Source organism: Cavia porcellus, unplaced genomic scaffold (genome assembly GCF_034190915.1).
Source record: "Cavia porcellus strain 051 isolate PalLab524CR breed Dunkin Hartley unplaced genomic scaffold, mCavPor4.1 scaffold_11, whole genome shotgun sequence".
Taxonomy (NCBI): domain Eukaryota; kingdom Metazoa; phylum Chordata; class Mammalia; order Rodentia; family Caviidae; genus Cavia; species Cavia porcellus.
Window position 1 is genome coordinate 3449618 of NW_026947494.1, and position 19165 is coordinate 3468782.

A 19165-nucleotide genomic window follows, 5' to 3' on the forward strand; every position below is an offset into this window, starting at 1 on the left:
GGACTAATTGCAAGCATGCAAACATGTTAGCAAGACCAAGGGCAGTCTGTCAGTGGGCTGAAAGGGGCAGTGGACTGTTTTCTAGCACCTTGTTTTTCTTGGCATGTGATCTAGTTTGTAGACTTTCCTGTGTCCTCACCATGGGTCTTCACCAGTCCACACTCACTGTGTGCCTCTACTGCAAGCTCAGCTGCTGTAAGCAAGGCCTCAGGGCCTTATCTGTGTCTGTGTTTTGGGAGGGGCCAGCACTGCCCAGTCCCATAGTTACAGGTCCAAAGCAGGCATCCAGAAGCAGCACCTGTGCCGCATGATGACCTGTCAGTGTCAGAGCGTTGACCCCTTGCTGGTCACGGCCACACAGTCTCTTCTGCCCCGGTGCCCTGTGGCTGGTCGTGTCCTGACCCAGGCCCTTCTGCTCTCTGCTCAGAACATGCAGGCTTACTAGTGCAGATGGGTTTCTTACCTGATTTACCCCAAGGCTGGGCAGGCTGCCATGGCAGGCTGAGGAAATGCTAAACCCTTGCCTTATCCTATTTCTGTGCACAATTCAAGAAAAGTCATTTATTCAAAAGTTGCTCTTTCTGACTCACTGGGATGAAAGTGGATGCCAGGATCTCACAGAGACACCCGGGGAGACCCTTGTACCTTTGCGTGGTCACACAGGCATTGAGGATGCATGGAGGAGACACTGCATGTGAGCCCCCATGTCTTCCAAGTGCGCCTGAGTCTAGATGGGGCTGTTCTCCCCACTTGGATAGTCGGCGCATGTTTTGGAAGATGGAGCTTTGTCGTTGGCACCAGCTGCTTTGTTTCTTACTGTTGATGCTTTAGCTCAGTGCAGAAGGCTTTAACTACTGTGTGGTTGTGGATTTCATGTCCATTTGCTTTATTTACTTTTTGTTTGTTTGTTTGTTTTTGGCAGCTTCTGTTCCAGGGCAAGAATCCGGGTGTGGCCTGGGAATTTTCGCTGCCCAGGTCCAGTGCAGAGAAGAAGTCCGCAGCTCAGCCTCGCTACACGTGGGCCATTGTGCGCTCCGCATGCTCCGTGTCCTGTGGAGGGGGTAGGTGCCTTCTCCTGATGCCGTCTGGGGACCACTGCAGGGGGCTTGTCGGGCCTGAAGGAGCTACCCAGGGCTTCTCTGCAAGTTTAGTTGTGACAGTGACTCTGAGTCCCAGTTACTCTCTCCACTAGTGTGGCCTTCAAAATATCACCTAGTGGGCTAGCGTCCCCTGTCGTCTTGTTTAAAATTTATCTTGAGCATGGTCTTGTGACTTGAGATTATTCAAATGGAATTCACTGTAATTACCAGGTGCGTTAACGATGAGCAGTAGAATTGTGTGCATACAGCTCAGTGATACAGAGTAAGGCTTTCATATGCAAATACATTTGGGAAACACGAAAGAAAATTACCTTTGAGTTATATATTTAAATTAACCCAGAAAAGGTGAATTTTATGAAAGTCTCAATGAGAATGGTAAGGAAGAAAGTGATAATCAAAAAGATTATCAGACGATAAGAGCTGGCTTTGTCAATGTCACAAAACTTTTCAGCCCTGGCAGTATTTAATTAAGGCAGTTCACTGAAACAGATAGAGCCATTATGAGCTGTCTGATAAAGAAGGGAACTGAATATTGCAATTTTAGAAAAAAAGTAAATTATATCTGATGAAACATACAAGTTTCCAAGAAGACAAATGGATGTTAACTAAGTACGTTCCAGGTTTTATAATTTAGAATTTAGCTTGTACTATATTTAAGTAAAACAGTACACAATGACAAACTTGCATAATTTAAGAACTCTTAAATGGAGAAAGCAATATCAAAAAGAATCCACGTGGTCTTAATAGGTGACAATAATGAATAGAAAAAACAAAGGAAACTTGAAGGAGTAACTAACCAGCATGCCGGTCTGCAGAGCCAGTGCCAGACCAAACAAACTATTTAAATTCTGGCCGCCAGGGAAGCTACTCATTCAGAAATGCAAGGCTTTCTATGGGGAAATATGCCTGCTTTCTGCACAGACGGGAGAGCGCATAGCCCTCCGGGCCACCAGAGTCAGTGGAGCTTCGGACAGGGACACGGCAGGCTGCCCAGAGGAGCCCTCTTTCTTCTGGAAAAAAAGCTGGGCAAAACTGTAAGATGTGGGCTTCTCTGAGCAACAAGTGGAAGTTGGCGTTTAAGCATCATGCCCTCTTCCCATCCTGACCTCACAGCCAGGCTTTGGTCTTCCTCTCCAGGGCCTTTGAACAAATAGCATTTGATTGGAATACCTAACAGCCCAATCCCAAGGCTTTGCATTTGCATGGGGACATCACAAGCTCCAGAGCACGTTTGCTGCACATTTTGATTCCTGGATCCCATGGAAGCGTCCCTAGGGAGTGGCCAGGTGACACCAGCTCTCTCCACTTTACTGATGTCCCCTGGATTTCTAGTGCTTGTACCCCGAGGGAATGATGCTCCCTCTGGGCTCCTGGAGAAAATCAGCCTAAAGTCCACTCTCCAGTCCCTTCTCTTAAACTTCTCTGAAGAGTCAGTGACAGTGTAGCTTGTTCTCAGTTCTGATGGGAAATCAGGGTTTCTCAGTGCACAAGGAAGTGGAGCGCGGATGGCTGTGTGTCCTCCTCCTGGGGGCTGTGGCCCCTTGCAGAACCTTCTTGGTGGAAACCCACCATCTTCGAGGGGCAGCAGACTGTATCTCTCTGGCTGTGCCCCCCGTCTGGGGCACTCCACTCAGGAAGGGCTGCCATCCACAATGGGTCCCCTACCAGGACCCTGCCTCCGCGTGGGGTTGGCGAGAAATCTCAGCCCACTCTTGTTCTCCCTATGCCCCCTCAGTGTCCCCCAGGTTTTATTCCAGGATCATACACCTTAGTCACCATATGATCAGGTAAAGGAAGCCTTCCGAGCCATTCATGGGGCCCCTGCTCTTTGCTGGTACCATCCTGTCTCAGCAAGGTTCTGGGTATAAAGGGAATGGGCCAGGCAGCATTCAAATCAGGCTTCAGCAGAACCTTGGAAACCGCCTCTTGTGCCCATCAGTGCCAGGGAGCCCTTAGCCCCCCATCTCAGAGGTCTCAGGATTCCTGACCCTCATTCAAGTTCTGCAGAAGTCAGAGGTTTGGAGTCGCCTAAGATAGCCCAGCAGGCACCCTGGAGCCGCCGACCTGCTGACTCCCGGGCATCTGGTCGCCCAGCCTCGTGCACTGGTGCGGGCCAGGGAAGCGTTCTGCGGAGTGCAGCCGCTGCTGCTCCCCCTTCCTGGTGCTGTGCTTACCCACTGAGGGTCCCTCGGAGGAGACCAAAGTGTCGGTGGAGAGGCCACCGCCCCTGTGGGCAGTGCCTGTTTGGTGACCGTGAAGGATTAAGGCAGTGGCCCTGGGGTGTGCTGCTCAGCGTCTCTTTGATCTGTGCTGGTGGACCTGTCTGATGGCCTCCTCTGGCCCTCAGTCACACAGCTGTTCACAGGGTGTTAATTAAAATGATTATTGGAGAGAGACACTTATTTTCCCAGACATTGCCGATTACAAGCAGTTACTCTGACTAAACCGAATTTACTGTCTCTGCTTTCTGAACGCTGGAAATCTCAGGATTTAGTAATAGCTAATGACATGTCTTTTACAATGAACTCTTTAGTTACTGTAAGGCAGTAAAATTTTTCATCAGTTCCCTGGCTGGGGCCTTCTGAGTTCTGCAAGATTGTTTAAATCCTGTGTTATCTGAACATAGCGTGTTTAACTGTGTGACTGAATAGCATCAGAGGGTGAAAACCAGAAATGCCCACCGTTCTTGCTTTTCCACTGTGTGAGAGAAGAACCTCCTCGCAGACTGGCAGGAGGGGCACGGATGACCATCCCTTTTCTTGATGGCCCAGTACGCATCCTTCTCATGTGTCTGCAGATTTATCCTCCTTAGATGTTGGCAGACCCAAACTGTCCAGCGTGCTGGGAAACCCAAAGCAGTGCACATAGAGGTCGCTTCCTTAATTTAGCTGTTTCCACTTTTTTTTCCTGACGACTTTTTTTCCATTCTTTTCTTATTTTTAATTTTTTAATATATAATCACAATTGTATTTTAAGATCCCTGCTCAGTGGAGCCCAGACTGGGCTCCCTGTGAGTCTCTCAGGCATCCTGATGGGACCCCAGATGCCAGCAGGGGCACAGGAAGCCAGGAACCCAGGCAGGAAGCAGCAGAGCCCGCTGTGTCTGTCGCTGGGCTGGGGGTTTTGGTCAAGGTGATGACTTCATTGGGCCCTTGGTTCTCCTTGAAATTATGTAGCTCCTCAAAATTATGTAGCTCTTCTGAGTCAGCACCTGTGGGTCAGTTGGTTCCATGTATTCTGAAGCTGATCCGAAGCCTCTGTGTCCCTGGCAAAGTGAAGCACTGACTGAGTTTGATTTTAGCTGACGTTTCCCACCCTCTAATGTCTGTTGTCCAACTTCCAGGGCCCAGGCTTTTCCTCTGAACCAAGATCTTCTTCTAAGATTCAGATTTCTCAGACAGATCTTAAAGTTGGCTTGTAAACCAACCTCTCTTATTATAATTTTTTCCATAGAGCCTCTTCACCATCTGTAAATATTTCTGGGCTTAAATTTTCATTTCGGGATTAAATTTGAAGACAGGAATGAGCTCATTAACAATCTTCCCCACGTCTTGCTAGTATCATTTCATTCATTCATTCTCTCCTTCAGACAGCAAGTGCTCGGACTCCTACCTCATCCCGGGAGATGTAGGGGACCTGGGCTGAGGCCCTTGTTTCTCCGGAGTGAGCAGCACAGAGCAGTCAGTTGTTGGGTTACGTGAGCTGAGCACTGTTTCCTGATGTCTTAGTCTCACACCTCATGGGCGTCTGTACATCTGACCTGGGAATCCAGTGTCTTGTCCGGCAAGGCTTTCTTGGATGTGTGTGCATTTGGCTGAGTTCTGAGTCTATACAAGAAAAGAAAAAAACAATATATATCCCTGACTCACAGAAGCACATAATCTGGAGGGCATTCTTCCAGAGTGCATGTGTGAAAATGTGGGGTTGTGCACCGAGTCGTGTGCAAGGATCCAGGAGCAGTCAGAATACCTGGTTTGGTGGCACAGGACACAGCACAGCTTGTGTCCTCTCAGGCAGGGCCTGTGTCCCAGCAGAGCAGCTGCACCCAGCTGTCTTTTGCAGAGCAATGGTGCCTTTGTTCCCTGCCACTCAACTAATTAGTGCACTTAACTAGTGCTTTTGCACAGGTGCTGCTTCTGTTTAGGTCACTTCCTTCCTTGTGCAGTGTTCTAGAATGTTCTGAAGCTTGGAGTCAGAGTGCCTCTCCCTGTCTTAGATGGGACCTCGTGGGTGAAGTCACTACTTGCCTGAAATGGACCTGATTCTTTCCTCCTTGCCTTGGCCTCCTTTGACTTGGTCAACTGCAAATGCCTTCTGGGTCCTTATTCAACTGTCTCACGACATTTAAATTACATCTCGATCCCCAATCTTATTTCCTAAAACAAAAAAAAAAAAAAAGCAGAAGAGAAAAGAAACAAATTTTGTCTTGTGAACCTGCACTGTGTGATGTCCACCTGTCCACATCCATGTGTTTCAGGCGAACACAGGAAGCCTACCTTTCCCAGAGCAGGACCCTTCTGGTGAGGTGTCCATGCTGCCCCTCCCTGGGCCATGTGGTCAGGACCAGCTCTCTGGAGGCCTGCATTTGGGGTCCCTGTGCTGTGTACTCTGCTAAGGGAGAACCTCAAAAAGGGGTCCCAGGGCCTACAGCAAGGTGCACTGCGCATCTGTCATTGTTAGAATGTGGCTGGTCCCCCAGAGTCACGGAAGCTGAACCCCCTAACTTACAATAATGGTGGGAAGCAGGAGGAAATCTAAGTCTACCATGGTGTTGAGAGGAGAGCACTGGGGAAGTGACAGGGTTGGATTTGATCATTTCAGTGGGGTCTCATACTTCCATCCTGATGGCTTTATGACAAGAGAGAAACCAGATGTGGTTCCATCATGATGTTTACAGCTGAGGAGGCAGTAGGGTCAGAGTCAGTGTCATCATGCTGCTTGGACATCCAGCCTCTAAAACTGTGAGCTAAACACCTCTCTGCCTTAGGAATTGCATTATAATACTGGAAAAGCTAGCTATTGAAACATCTCTCTGCCAGTTTTGACAGGATAATGCTGTCAGGAAAATTAACAATTGGGCCAGTTTCCTCTTAGGGAGAAACTCTGATCAGACACAGCAAGATGTCACAGCCAACCATCAGTGACTGTTGTCACCACTCTCTGAGCTGTAGTATGGGTTAGATAGATGGTCATTTAAATACACCAGTGTCATTCAGAATCTGAACCCATTCCAGGATCACACTCAGGCTGGCCTCTTGAGCTGTCATCCCTTTCTCTCTCCCAGATTGGAGAAGGCTTCTGACCGCATTCAGTCATGTGCCGACCCTTGCTGTAGAAGTGGGGTGTGCTTCTCAGGAGAGGCACACATTGGTTCATAGAGTGTCTACCAGGGCTCTGTGTATTTCTACATGCAAGCCTGGTTACACTTCTTGGTTTTTCTTTATTAAAAAGTGAAAACAGGAAAAAAAAGGGAGGGGGATAAAGCTTTTGGCTATAGCTGTAATTCATGCTGCCATTATTAAAGACTTAGAAATTCTTTGATAAACTTTTGGTCCTTAAGAATGAATGCTCCTCTTTCAGAATCTTTGGCAAAACATGAAGATTTTTAAGTGATTTCCAAGGTGCAGGCCAGAACTGATTTCTGCAAAGACATGAAAGTCATTTTTTAGCACATTGCTCATTAAGCTCCCAGCTTCTGTGGCCAGGCGTCACCTCGCCAGTTAACGATTGTTCTCTGTGAATTTCTGGCTTTATTCCTTGAATCTTACACCCTTCCCCTGTCTTCTCAATTCATACCAATTTTCTTTAACGCATCGGCCAGCGTGATTCTGGCACCTCCTGGGCAGTATGACTTTTCTTTCTGACAATGGATTGTGAGCAATGGTGAGAAATCATCTCACCAGTGTGCCGCAGTCAGGAAATCAATCCTGAGTGCTACAAATGCTCATCCAGACAGCAAGGAGGCACCTTGTGCACAGCCTGCTGGGAAAGCGGACCAGGGAGGGCACAGCACCATGACACACGTAGCTGCTTCATATATGTCTTCATCCTCTCATAATCGGAGACGTTGGGAAACAGAGAAAGGAGCACTTAAATCCGCTTTTATGTCTATTATTGTTTTTATTGTGTGTTAGAGTTCTCCAGGGAAAATGAACTAAGAGATGTGTACACACACACTAAGGTACATTATCACATATGTGTTTAGATATGTGTATTTATAAAATATAGAAACCATGAAAGTCTGTAGAGTCCCACAGTCTGCTGTCCCCACCCAGAGACCAGGGAACCAATAGTATGGCTCAGTCCAGGGCAGGGGAAGAAGGAAGGGGGAGGACGGAGTGAGTCCCGGAGACACAGGAGCACTGGTATCAAGTGTAAGACCTTAATACTTTTGGTCCAGGTAGGCTTCAAACCCAAGATCTTGAGGGTGCAGATTCCATGCACACTGTGAGAAAAAGCTCCTCATTTAAGGACCCCCCCCCAAAAAAAAACCTCTTGAAAACAAATTGTGCAAGAACTTGACAGTGCTTTCTTTGATTAACTTAGGTCAGGTGGTTGGGTGGTTGGCTCTTGGGTGAGCATGGGGTTTCAGACGCACAATGACAGAAGGAGGGCAGGATCTGGAGGATTGGGAGGGAAGCACTAAGCAGAGCCAGTCTGCCCTGGGGGCCAGGCAGAAACTGTGGGACATGGTCAAGAATGTGCAGATGTGAATGCTGTTGACCAAGCCAGTGACTTAGATCTTCAGGTCTGTAAGTCAAGCAAAGATCATCTTATCTCTTGTGATTCTCTCCATGTGCTTATGTAAAGCACTACCCAAACCTGCACCCTGTGCCCGTACCCCATGAGTGTATTAGTTATGGGGACAATCATGGGATATGAACAACTTCATGGGGAAGAGGTTTATTTCTGGCTCACAGTTTCAGTGGGTTCACATGCAATATACCTGAGCTGGCTGGATTCAAGGCAAAACAGCATGGTGGAACACCCTTGTGGAAGACAGGATCGCCTCATGGCAGCCAAGAAGCAGAGAGAAAAGCGAAGTGGAGGACAGGAATATACCCTTCCAGGTCACCCCAGAGATCCTCCCCTTCTGGCTAGATGCCCTCTATGTGAGACTTCTGGCGGACATTTTACATCTAAGCCATAATTTCAAGAGTTCAGGCATGAATTCGGCTTAGGCTGGAGAGCAGGTCTGGATGTGGTGGTGCCCTGGTGGGGACGGTGGAGTCTAGACCCTGATTTCTGTTTGCCTCATGCCAAGGAGGGTCTTTAAAGGGGCCACCTATCCTGTGTCCTTCCTCAGTTGGCTACCGTGGGCACCTGTGACTCAGGGGGCATCAAGGCCCCTTCTGATTTGATTATAGAGTCTGGGTCAGTCACACACCTAAGATGGATCAAAGGGAGCCAGGCAAAGGCCAGTTCTGCCCCGGCCCCAGGCTAGAACTTCCTTCCTTGCCCCTTAGACAACAGACCACCCAGGGGCAGAAGCCAGGTTGGAGCAGGAGCAGGGGGAGGCTGAGGGCACATGGAGCCTCCTGCCCTTCCTCCTCACTGCCCAAATATTTGGTCTCATTTGCCCAACTGTCACCCAACCCACAAGGTCCCCGTGCTGGCAGTATTTCTCACTGCAAATGTCATATGTAAGGAAATGGTTGGCAGCACAAGTGTTCTCCATAACATCACCCTTGACGTGACCCCACTGTGGGCATCTCAGTGTAGCTACTTTTCCCATGCCCGAGCCCCTGGAGACGGGTGTCCGGGGTGAACATTGCTGCATAAGGTGCCATCCTGCCTTTGCAAAGCGTCCTCCTTCTGGATGCCCAAGAGTCCCCCATTTCTATTGGGCCAGTGCACCTTCATATATTTAATCTCAGGTATATTGCATGTGTTTATATTTAAACAAATTCATTTAAAAGTTATTCACACTTTTAGCAGACTATTAGGAATGCTTCCACAGGGGCTGGGAATTTAGCTCAGCGGCATAAGCTCCTGCCTTGCAAGCAGGCAGTCGTGAGTTCGATCCCTGGTACTGATAAAAAAAAAAAAAAAAAAAAAAAAAAAAAGGAATGCTTCCACACCATGGAAAATTTTCTTAGGAAGGTCATATGTTAGCTCCATTTCGGAAGGAGTATTTCAGAATACTCCTTCCAAAAGTCTAAGGCCTTTTCTTTTGGGAAAACCCTGCCCACATACATGTGTTAGTGTGCATGCATGCACACATGTGCTTGCACATGGAGCCGGATCACTCACAGGCATCCAGTCTGATCAACAGCCCAAAAGCTGAGTGACGGGTTTGTAAGGATTCTCATTTTACTCTCATAAACCTCAGTGCCTGCCTGTTCAAGGTGACTTCATTAGAAATCTTGCAGAAAGAAACTGAGATGCTACTGGCATCATAGGGCATGGGGCCAACAGCAGTGACATCTCTGGGAAATCCCTAAAACTCAGGTGTGGGGGCCACCACCCTGACCTGCTGGATCTATTTGGTGTGAGGCCATCTGTGTTTTTCACAGCTGGGCACTCAAGTTGGAGAAGCCCTGGGACGGGGGTTGCTGTCCACCGTGTTTGCAGTGGGACCTCTCCTCAAAGCCCACTCCCCAGCCCCCTGCCCAGGACTCCAGGCAGCATCCCGGAATTTCTGCAATCTCTGGTGTTCAGGAACCAGGAGAGGAAAACAACTGAGGGACAGAGAGGGGTCAGGGGAAAGCTCAAAGGAATGGTGCTAACTCGGCTGTGCACAGAACCTGACTGTCTTAGCTACTTTTCTCTTTGCCAAGACAAAATGCCTGATACTAAAAGCTAAAGAAGAACAGGTTCATCTTTGCTGACAGTCTACAGAGGTTTAAATTGGCTGGCTCCAAGGCAGGACAGCATGGCGGCGGGGCAGGGTGGAGGAGAAACAGTCCATGGCAGGCAGACAGGAGGCAGCAAAGCTTCCTGCTTCCTGTCTCCTTATATTCCATCCCGGCCACAGCCTGATGATTGGTGCCTCTCACACCCAAGGCAGGGCTTCCATTATCCACACCCAGGACTATGCTAAACCAATTTATTTATCATGCACCCCTACTCCAGGATCAAACTTCCATGGCCCAGCCCCTGCAGAAGTCCCACCTCTGAGCACATGACACTTTGGGGTGATAGATACAAGCCATAACACTGATCTTAAATGGCATGACAGTGAAGTGTCCCCATCCTTCTCTGGAAGGTGAGTGAAGGCAGATTCACAGGCAAACAGGGGTATTGATGATGGGAATTCCCTGGAAAACTCCCCGGACCTCCATAGAGCCTGGGGATCATTAGCAGACTCTGCTCCATGTGATTTTAATCATAGTAATTCTGTAGGAAGAGGGAAAAAGTTCTGTGAGCAGAATCCAAAATACTGCTGATCTTATAGATCACAGTCAGCACTTCTAACGACTCTCAGAAGCACGTCATGGCGAGGGTGGCAGTGAGCTGTGGGACCCGCTGCTCTCCTGTGGCAGGCAGGGTGCACCTGTGTGAGGGTTGCTCCACTGCCCCCATCTGAGGTCCCTGCCCTGGCCTCCCACGTCTCCTCACCCCACGGGGCTGCTTCTCCAAGCCAATGCACCCTCGGGCACCCTCCCGCCCTTGCCCTGGTGCTCTCACCACCAACTCCCCGCCCTCTTTTTTTCCTCTAAATGTGCTCCTCTGTCTGAAAGCCAACCCTCCCTTCCTTTTCCTTTTATTCATTTATTTGTTTACTTATTTTATTTATTTTTGTGTGTGAGACAAGGTCTCGCTGTGTAGTTAGGGCTGGTCTCGAAATCGGAGCAATCCTGCCTCAGCCTTCCAAGCACTGGGGTTACAGGCACCACCGTGCCCAGCTTTTCTTTCTGCTTTCAACTGAAACTTTCCATGAAAGTCAGCTGCACTTCCTGCTTCCTGGTCCCCTTGCTTGGGGACCCTCATCTTTGAGCACCTCCAGGTGAAGACTCCGCCAGATCCAAAGGCTCTTTCTCCCTGTCTCCCTACCACCCACCACACACACAGAAAGTAAGTGCAGGGCATCTTACTGCAGAGAAGGAGGTCCCCGCCCTGTACCCTGACTTTATGCCCCTGACTTGAAGACCTCCTCATCTCCAGAGATGCAGTTGGAGAGTGGATTGGGCCCCTCTTTCCCTGTGTCCTCCCTGGAACTGGCTCCCTTGTGTCTTGTCTCTCCCCGTCCACTAACTAGTGGGGCTGTACCTGTCTTAAGCACCCTAACCCTCTCCAGACCCTCAGTAGCCCCACACCTGAGCAGCAATGACTGTTCCCCCAAGCAACCGTCACAGCCGGTTCACAGCCCCTCAGCAGCAGGGGTCACCTGTTTGCCTCAGAGACCTCATTGAGCTGGGCGCAGTGTGCAACCACAGCACTGAAGCTCTTAATTGTTTATCCCTCTGAAGGCTGAGGCAGGAGGATTGCACATTTGAGCCCCATTTGGACAACTTAGTGACTCTGTGAGACCCTCTGTTCTAAAAGGAAAAACGTAGATGGTCTTAGGAATGTAGGTCAGTGAGAAAACCCTGGGTCCAGTCTCTAACTATACATAAAAGAAATAGACCTCAGTCTGCCCAAATTCAGGCTTGATTTACTTCAACTTACCCGAGAATTTCTAATAATCTGTTTGTTCTGGCTTTTTTTCTCTCACTTCGAACAGTCAGTTAGCAGAGCAAAGTTAGTGACTGTTCTTCAGTTTTCTAGATGTGTAACTGTAACATGCTAATGTTTCCCTTCTCGTAATTTTCATATCACTTTTAATCTCTTTCTATATCCAACTGTGCAAACTACTGTCCTCAAGAGAGTCTTAACTGATACAATCTTTTCTTATCCTTCACCTTAATGAAAATATTTCTAATATCTGCCCAAATACTGGCTACTAAGCTTATATTAACATATGAATATCCTTGTAAATAAGCATGTAGAGACAGATATAAATCTACTCAGCTCCACATACTAACTTATGCAAATGTACAAATATAAGATGTGAGAAGATTCATCTGTTACGCTTCATGATTATTTTTATCAAAAAGTGGAAGTTGAATGTATCTCATTAAAAGTTCAAGCTTGTGTTTCGATTCATCCAATGGCAAAATACAATAACAACTCAAGTCTGAAACATTCTTTGGTTCTTGCTATGAATCATTCTCTGGTTTCATCATCTGTTTATGTTTTGTTTCGTTTCATTTTGGCGTGCTACTCGATCCTACTCCGTCTTAATTTATTTAATATTTTTCACATTAACACTCCTACATATTATCTAGCTGTGGTTTTCTTTCATGTACTAAAACTTACCAAATTTCTTTCTTTCAGGGTCTTTCTTTTCCTTTCCCTTTTTTATGAAGTGCAATTTAAATAGCTTTATTGTTACCTGTTTTTAACATTCGGTAGAATGTATAGTTACGGATCCATTGCCTTCTCAGAAGTTAAGTTCAGGAAATGTTTCTTTATGGATGATAACTGGGCTCTGTGAGTTTGTTTATCCCTTCTGGAGTTAGTTTTTCTAATTAAGAAAACTGTTTTTCCATGGATGCAAAATTTTATCATTATGTATTTGAACTTAGTACTTCATTAGATTATGTTTATGTATTAAGCCAAGTACCTCATTAGTTTATTTCCTTTGTCCTATCTCTAGATTTTTAAATTATCCTTTCTTATCTAGCACATTTAAGCTTTTTACTTATCTTCTATAAGTCTATATGTCCCTTATGATTGGGGTCTGAAATGCCCCAAAGACCAGCTGATGAATTCGCGAGGGCACCAGACATCTTAGTGCCTTGATGCACTGCAGAGTCTGTAGCCAATGCAGCTGATGGGAGGTCCATCTGTCCGTAGTACAGGATTCCCAGGACAGGACCTTAGCGACCGTCTCTTGCACTGGCCTGTTCCTCTCTGCCTGCCTGTTTCCTGGCTACCAGGAGGTGAGCAGATTTCCTCCTTCACTCCTTTGTACCATCGTGTTTCGGCCCTACCATGTGCCTCGGCCATGGAGCCAGCTGAGCTGACCATGGAGTGAACCTTTCCAAACCATAAGCCAAAAAATAAAACCCTTTCCTCTTAAAGATTTTTGTCTTAGGAACTTTGTCAAACTGGATAAGTTTTTTTTCAGTTCTGAGGATGGAACACAGGACCTCAGGAATAACAGACAAGAGCTCTACCCCTGAGCTAAAACAACAGCTTTGTCAGACTTATCAGTGCTGTATCAGTGACGGTTCAGATTCCAACAGGAAGTATTCAAATAGGAAGTTACTTAATTTGGGGAAATGTTTGCTTTTTAAATAGAAGATGCAAAACTTACAGACAGACTCCGGTAACTCTGAGAGTCATTCTGGCTTTTACAGAGCCAAAAAATCATGAAAAATTCTAGGAATGAATCACAATCCAGGCTAAGCCTCATAGGGCAGTGACATGAACCTTCCTCTCTGCAGCCCACACCTGTGTTCCACGGCACAGATGTGGGGATGTCGCTTCTCACTGCCTTCTGTGTTCCCCCCGGTCTTGTGCTCTCCCTTCCCATGGCAGGACCTACGTGAATAACTCAGAGAGAAGGGATTTACAAAATGCAGTGCCAACTTCCTTTTTAAAAATATTTTTTCATCCTCTGAAACTTTTTTTGTTTTTGTCAAAGGGAAAAATTATAGCAAATTCACATTCTCCAGTTGGCTTTTATTTGCAGTTTGTGAATTGGGGCAGCACCTCCTCTGGACATTTATCTTCTTTCTTTTATAACGGTACATGTTTGAGAGACACACGGACTACCTGGATCCTGAGGAGCTGGTCCAGGTGCGGATCATATTGTAATGCTTTATCCCCGGGCCCTTTGTGTCCTGCATCCCTTCATCCACTTTTCGTCCTGTGACACAGGGCAGAGCGTGACAGACGTGAGTGCCCAGGACGTATGATGTTCATTTTCTCATATGTCCACGTCTGCTGCTAATGCACTGATTTCTGATTCTTTACCCCCTGCCTTGTTCTGCTCCATGGAACCTTTTATAAAAATAGTATCCTAATTATATATGTGCTTCAGTTATTCCCACGTAGTTATCTACCCTGATACTCAGAACCCTGCACTGTCTTCTGAAGTTTGCTTTAGCTTTGACCCATCAATTCTTCCACAGCATTGCCATTTTCTTAAGAAACGTTGGCTTTGAACCCACTAACCTCCCCCGTTTCTTGTTCTGTTTCCTCTCAGTGCTCAGCCTGTCCAGGTACACTTCACATCGCATGTGACTTTCCTAATCTTAGACATTTTGCTTACCCTGCCCAGGGTCTCATAGTGTCCCAGCTGCAGATTGCACTGTCCCCCGGCAGGGGCCCTGGGAATCCCGTAAAGACCTTTAGCTGTCAGGTGTAGGGCTGGGATCCAGAAGTGCTGAAATCCTGCAGTGTGAGCAGATACACTGCACAGCACAGATGGGTGTAGCCTGAGATGCCAGGAGAATCCTATAAAACAGTGGAAGTCTTCCGAATATGTTCCTCATTTAAACTGAGTCTTTATGTTTACTAACTTAAGGGAATCCCTACGATTCTCTGCAGAACAATTTGAAACAGACGTTTATTTCTTAAGACTTAAAAGTCTCTCATTCCTAGTTAGCAAGTAGAAAAGTGAACTTATTAAACACAGTTCAAATAGCATCTTGGTATTAATACATAAGTTTATCAGGGGAAAGGGTGACTCATTTACCCTGTTGTGATCAAAGAAAGATTACACCCCTACCTGGATGAGCTTCTGGCTGTTTGTTAACTCCTGTTAATTTGTATGACCTTAGAAGTTAATAAACATTTAAAAACTTAGTCAAGGCTCACAGAGAACTCAGAGAATAAACCATTCAAGATACTGAAATTGCAAAATTGTGTACTGTGTATTATATACCATCCACCCTCCAGAAATGTATTTGGTAGATGCACATCCATTAACCAGACTACCTTGATTACTTTTCTCTCATTGTTGAGACAAAATATCTGACACCCAAAATGAAGGCAGGAAATGTTTATTTAGCTCACAGTTTGTGGAGGTTTCAGTCCATACTCAGCTGGCTCCAAGGCAGGGTGGTGCCCGGGCAACACTTCAAGGCAGCAGCCATAGTAAAATGAAGGGGAACAAACCTCTTCTCCCTTATATTGTATGCAGGCCACATACTCCCGACCCACTAGAGCAGAGGTAGCCCTGACAAAATCTCTGTGCCCTCCTTTGCACAGGCTGAGGATGTTTACAAAGTAAGGACCCTGGCTCCCTGCTGAGTCTCTCAGTTAGACTTCTAAACTTCTCAAGTTGACACAATGTACCATCATAATGCCAGACTCACTCTAACAGTAAACAGGTGGCGCTTTGCCCACACTGTGTGCTTTGAGGGAGAAAGGTGCCCCTCTGATCGTTTTTCTGGGACAGCAGAGATCAGTCTGTGCTCACGCGATGTCAAATGTTTTACTTACATCACTTCCGGTTAGCAGTGCTAACAGATTCTCCACCTCTCTGGTCACCAGCTGGATGGCCTGTATTTTGGTCCAGTTGACACTGGCTACCAAGGTCAGCCTCAGACACCATGGGTTTAGGGCTTAGTCCCCGTACACTGCCCCTGCTGCAGGTGACGGTCCTAAGGCTTGGGTCCCCAGATCTCTCCTCCTTCTCTTCCCAGACTCCACTGAACCCTGATAGCCTCCAGAGATCCCAGTTTCAGATAATACAGTCCATCTTCGGACAGGGATTCAGTTTTAATGTGAGCATTGATGCAAGCGCTCAGACCGAGTGGCCAAGGTGGTCACACTTCTGCCTGCCGCAGCTGTGAAGTCAGAGGTTTTACACCTGTCACCTCTGAGCTTCCAGGGTTCACAGGTTTGCACGAGTTGCTCATGGGATTCAGGAGTCCTGTGTTTCCTGTCACAGGTCTATTTAAAAGGATAAAAATGCATGGCCAGATGAACAGGTACCTGGGGCTCCAGGTCCGTGAGGGCCCCTGGACAGCGCCTTCTGTCCCCCTGGAGTGGGGGTGGGGTGCCCTCCTGGGTCATGGGTGTTTCACCAGGAGAAAGCTGTGTGTCTTGCAGGAGTCTGTACAGAGATGTAATGACAGAGGCAGGACTGGCCATGGTATGGGTCATCAGTGACTCTCTCCTGCCTGCTCAGGTTTGAGGACCAGTGAGAAAAGAGATGCAGAAAAGCAAGTGCTGGGGTTACTTGGAGGCTGAAAAACTATCAGATTACCTGAAGGCACAAGAGTGGATGACCACAGGTGGACAGCCAGGAGTCAGAGGACAAACAGGGGCTCAGGACAGAGCCACAGTGTCACACATGAGAGGAACGGAATAGTTCAGAGGACCAGAGTCCCAGCAAGGAAAACAGACTTGTGGGAGTACCAGGAATGCATGTGTGTGCACGTGTGAGCTGTGCATTCATGTGTGCATGCACAAGTGTGCAAGTGTATGTTTAAAGGGAAGTTTCCTTTTAAAAGGGTGTCTAGCTGGCGCAGTGTGGTGTGTGCATGCCCATGAGCCCAGCACTCTAGCAGGCCGAGGCATTAAAGTCCCAGGTTCAAGCCCAGCTTGGGCAACTCAGCATTTAGTGAGACCCTATCTCAAAATTTTAAAAACTCCAGGAGAATGTAGGCTAATCTAGATGAGAACCATGCACTTGCCTCCAGAGGGGGCAGATCTGGTGAAGGACTCAGATATTGTAGGCGTTCCACCCCCTCCTGTCAGGATCCATGCTGTGTGACACAGAAGATTCCTCCGCCAACTCCCCTCTGTCCTCATGTCACTGAGGGGAACAGATTGATGGGTGACACCTTGTGTCACAGTGACTGGGCTACCGCCCGATCTGCCCAAATCGGTGGAGCCCAGTGCTGGAACCCACTGAGCTGATTTGACCTCTGAACCCTCTTGTGTCCAGCCACTCCTGAGCTCTGATGGTCTGTCTGGGGAGGGTGGCAGCTGGATGGCTCAGCAGCTGGGCAGTAGGGTGAGGCAGGCGGACAATTTGCCGGGCAAGCCACACACCTCCTAAGTCTATATCTCTAAGCACAGCGACAAAATCCTCTATCTTAATGTGTTGGATTTTGCCCATTTTAAATTTGTGCTAGTTTGGTTCCTTTCTTCCATTTTTCTTTCCGCATTGTGGAAAGAACTCTGTCTTCCTTCAAAGGTGAACCTGGTAATTAGTATGGTGTTCTACATTGTGGAAACACACACACAATGTGAAAGTTACGGTTTCATCCCTTTTAAGTGTTCAGTTCTGTGGCACTGGCACATTTGTATGGTTACCCATCACCTTCACCAGTCACCAGAACCTTTCCCTTGCCGCGAACTCTCAGTATTCCTTAACCAGTGACTTTAGATTCCCTTCCCCAGCCCCCGGCACATGGCAGTCTGATTTCTGTCTCTGTGGATTTGACTATTTCTGGTATTCCATAGAATACCTCTCTAGGGATAAAGTTAATTGACTGACAAATCAAACAAATGGGATGACATTCACAAAGCTTTAAATAGCCCTCTTGCTATGTGGAGAGGGAGGCTGACAGTCAAGCAGCCTCATTTCCCTTCAGCTCACCGGATACAACTCCTAAATCATGACTGGGAAGAGCTGGCTGTTCAGATTATCTGCCTTGACAAGAGTTAGAACTATGAATTCTCTAGCAGTAAAATTATGGTCACTTTGTTGTTTTTATTTCATGCTGATTTATTGCTAATTGTTTCCTTTTATCAATTCTCAAATGCTGAATGAGACAATGGAGTACATATTTAACACTGGAGCTACTTTTGAAACATGTCTAGTGTCCCCAGGGGTAGAAAAGAACTGGTGGGTTTGTGTATTTCATCAAGTAGACAATAATGTCATTTAAATGCTGTTAAAATGTAGGCAGAAGCATGTGCATCCTAGATTGAGGGAATTCACCAATCAAAAAAAAAGATAGCCAGGGATTTAGCTCAGCGAAATAAGTGCCTGCCTGGCAAGTGCACAGTCATGAGTTCGATCCCTGGGGCAAAAAAAAATTTTTTTTTGCTAAGTCAGAGAAATAGAATATCAGTAACTGGCCAAGATGGATGTGGTGATGCCTGGACCTCTATCATCTCAGCACTCAGGAAGTTGAGGCAGGAAGATTGCTGTGAATTCAAGATACACATGGGCTAGGGGCTGGGGATTTAGCTCAGTGGCATAAGCACCTGCCTTGTAAGTGCAAGGTCATGAGTTTGATCCCCAGTACAAAAAAAAAAAAAAAATATATATATATATATATATATATATATATATATATATATATTAGCAAATATATATATATATATTTTAAAAATATATATATATAAAATATATATATATATAATATATATAAAAATATATGTATTTTTTTTTTAAAGACACATGGGCTACATAGTGAGTTCCAGGTCAGTCTGAACTATACAGTGAGAGACCTTATCTCAAAAGGTGAAAAAGAGCTGGCCAATTGGATATGCAAGGGGCATGCGGGTCTTCCAGAAGAGTTTGCTACTCTGTCTCAGCGCAGTGCTTGACTGTGAACGTGTCGCACGTCTCTCCCTGCACAGGGCACATGATCACAAAGGGAGGCTGCTACCGAGACCTGAGTTTCCAAGTGAACACTTCCTTCTGCAACCCCAGGACCCGGCCGGCCACAGGACTGGTGCCCTGCAGAGTGTCCGCCTGTCCTCCCAGGTAACGAGAGCCACGTGTCTTAACAAGTGCACAGTTTGCAGAGGAATTCAGTGCAGCCTTGCAGCCCCTAGGCTGGAGAAGGGGTGCTGGCTCCCATTATCTGACCATAGTGAAAAGAGCCGTCTAAACAAGCAATGCCTGACCATGGGCTCTAAACATGAGTCTGGGAAAAACGTGGTCTGGGGTCTCTTGTGTCTGCGTGGGGACAGTTCTTCCCAGAGCACCGCCCATGAGGCCTTGCTCTGTCGAAGCCTCACTGTGCCCCTTTACCTGGAGACCTGTCACTGAGGATGGTAGACATCACTTGAAGTAACTTGCATACAACAAAATTCTAGCATCACCTAGACTGCCTGAGGTGCCAAACACTGGGAACCTCCCTGGGGCTCCCCTAGTCTCC

The 19165-nt window shown here is 47.0% G+C and overlaps 1 protein-coding gene across 3 annotated transcripts in view; it reads left to right on the forward strand.

Moving 5' to 3' along the window:
* Positions 1-19165, forward strand: part of Adamts16 (ADAM metallopeptidase with thrombospondin type 1 motif 16) — a 147987-nt gene that overhangs the window by 87608 nt on the left and 41214 nt on the right. For all 3 annotated transcript variants that reach the window (XR_010050385.1, XM_063257940.1, XM_023560913.2), the window contains 2 exons: positions 923-1061; positions 18642-18768. Coding sequence is in view for 2 of the 3 variants with exons in the window: in XM_063257940.1 (XP_063114010.1) it covers positions 923-1061; positions 18642-18768 (266 nt within the window). In the remaining variant the exon portion in view is untranslated. The remainder of the gene's footprint in view (positions 1-922; positions 1062-18641; positions 18769-19165) is intronic.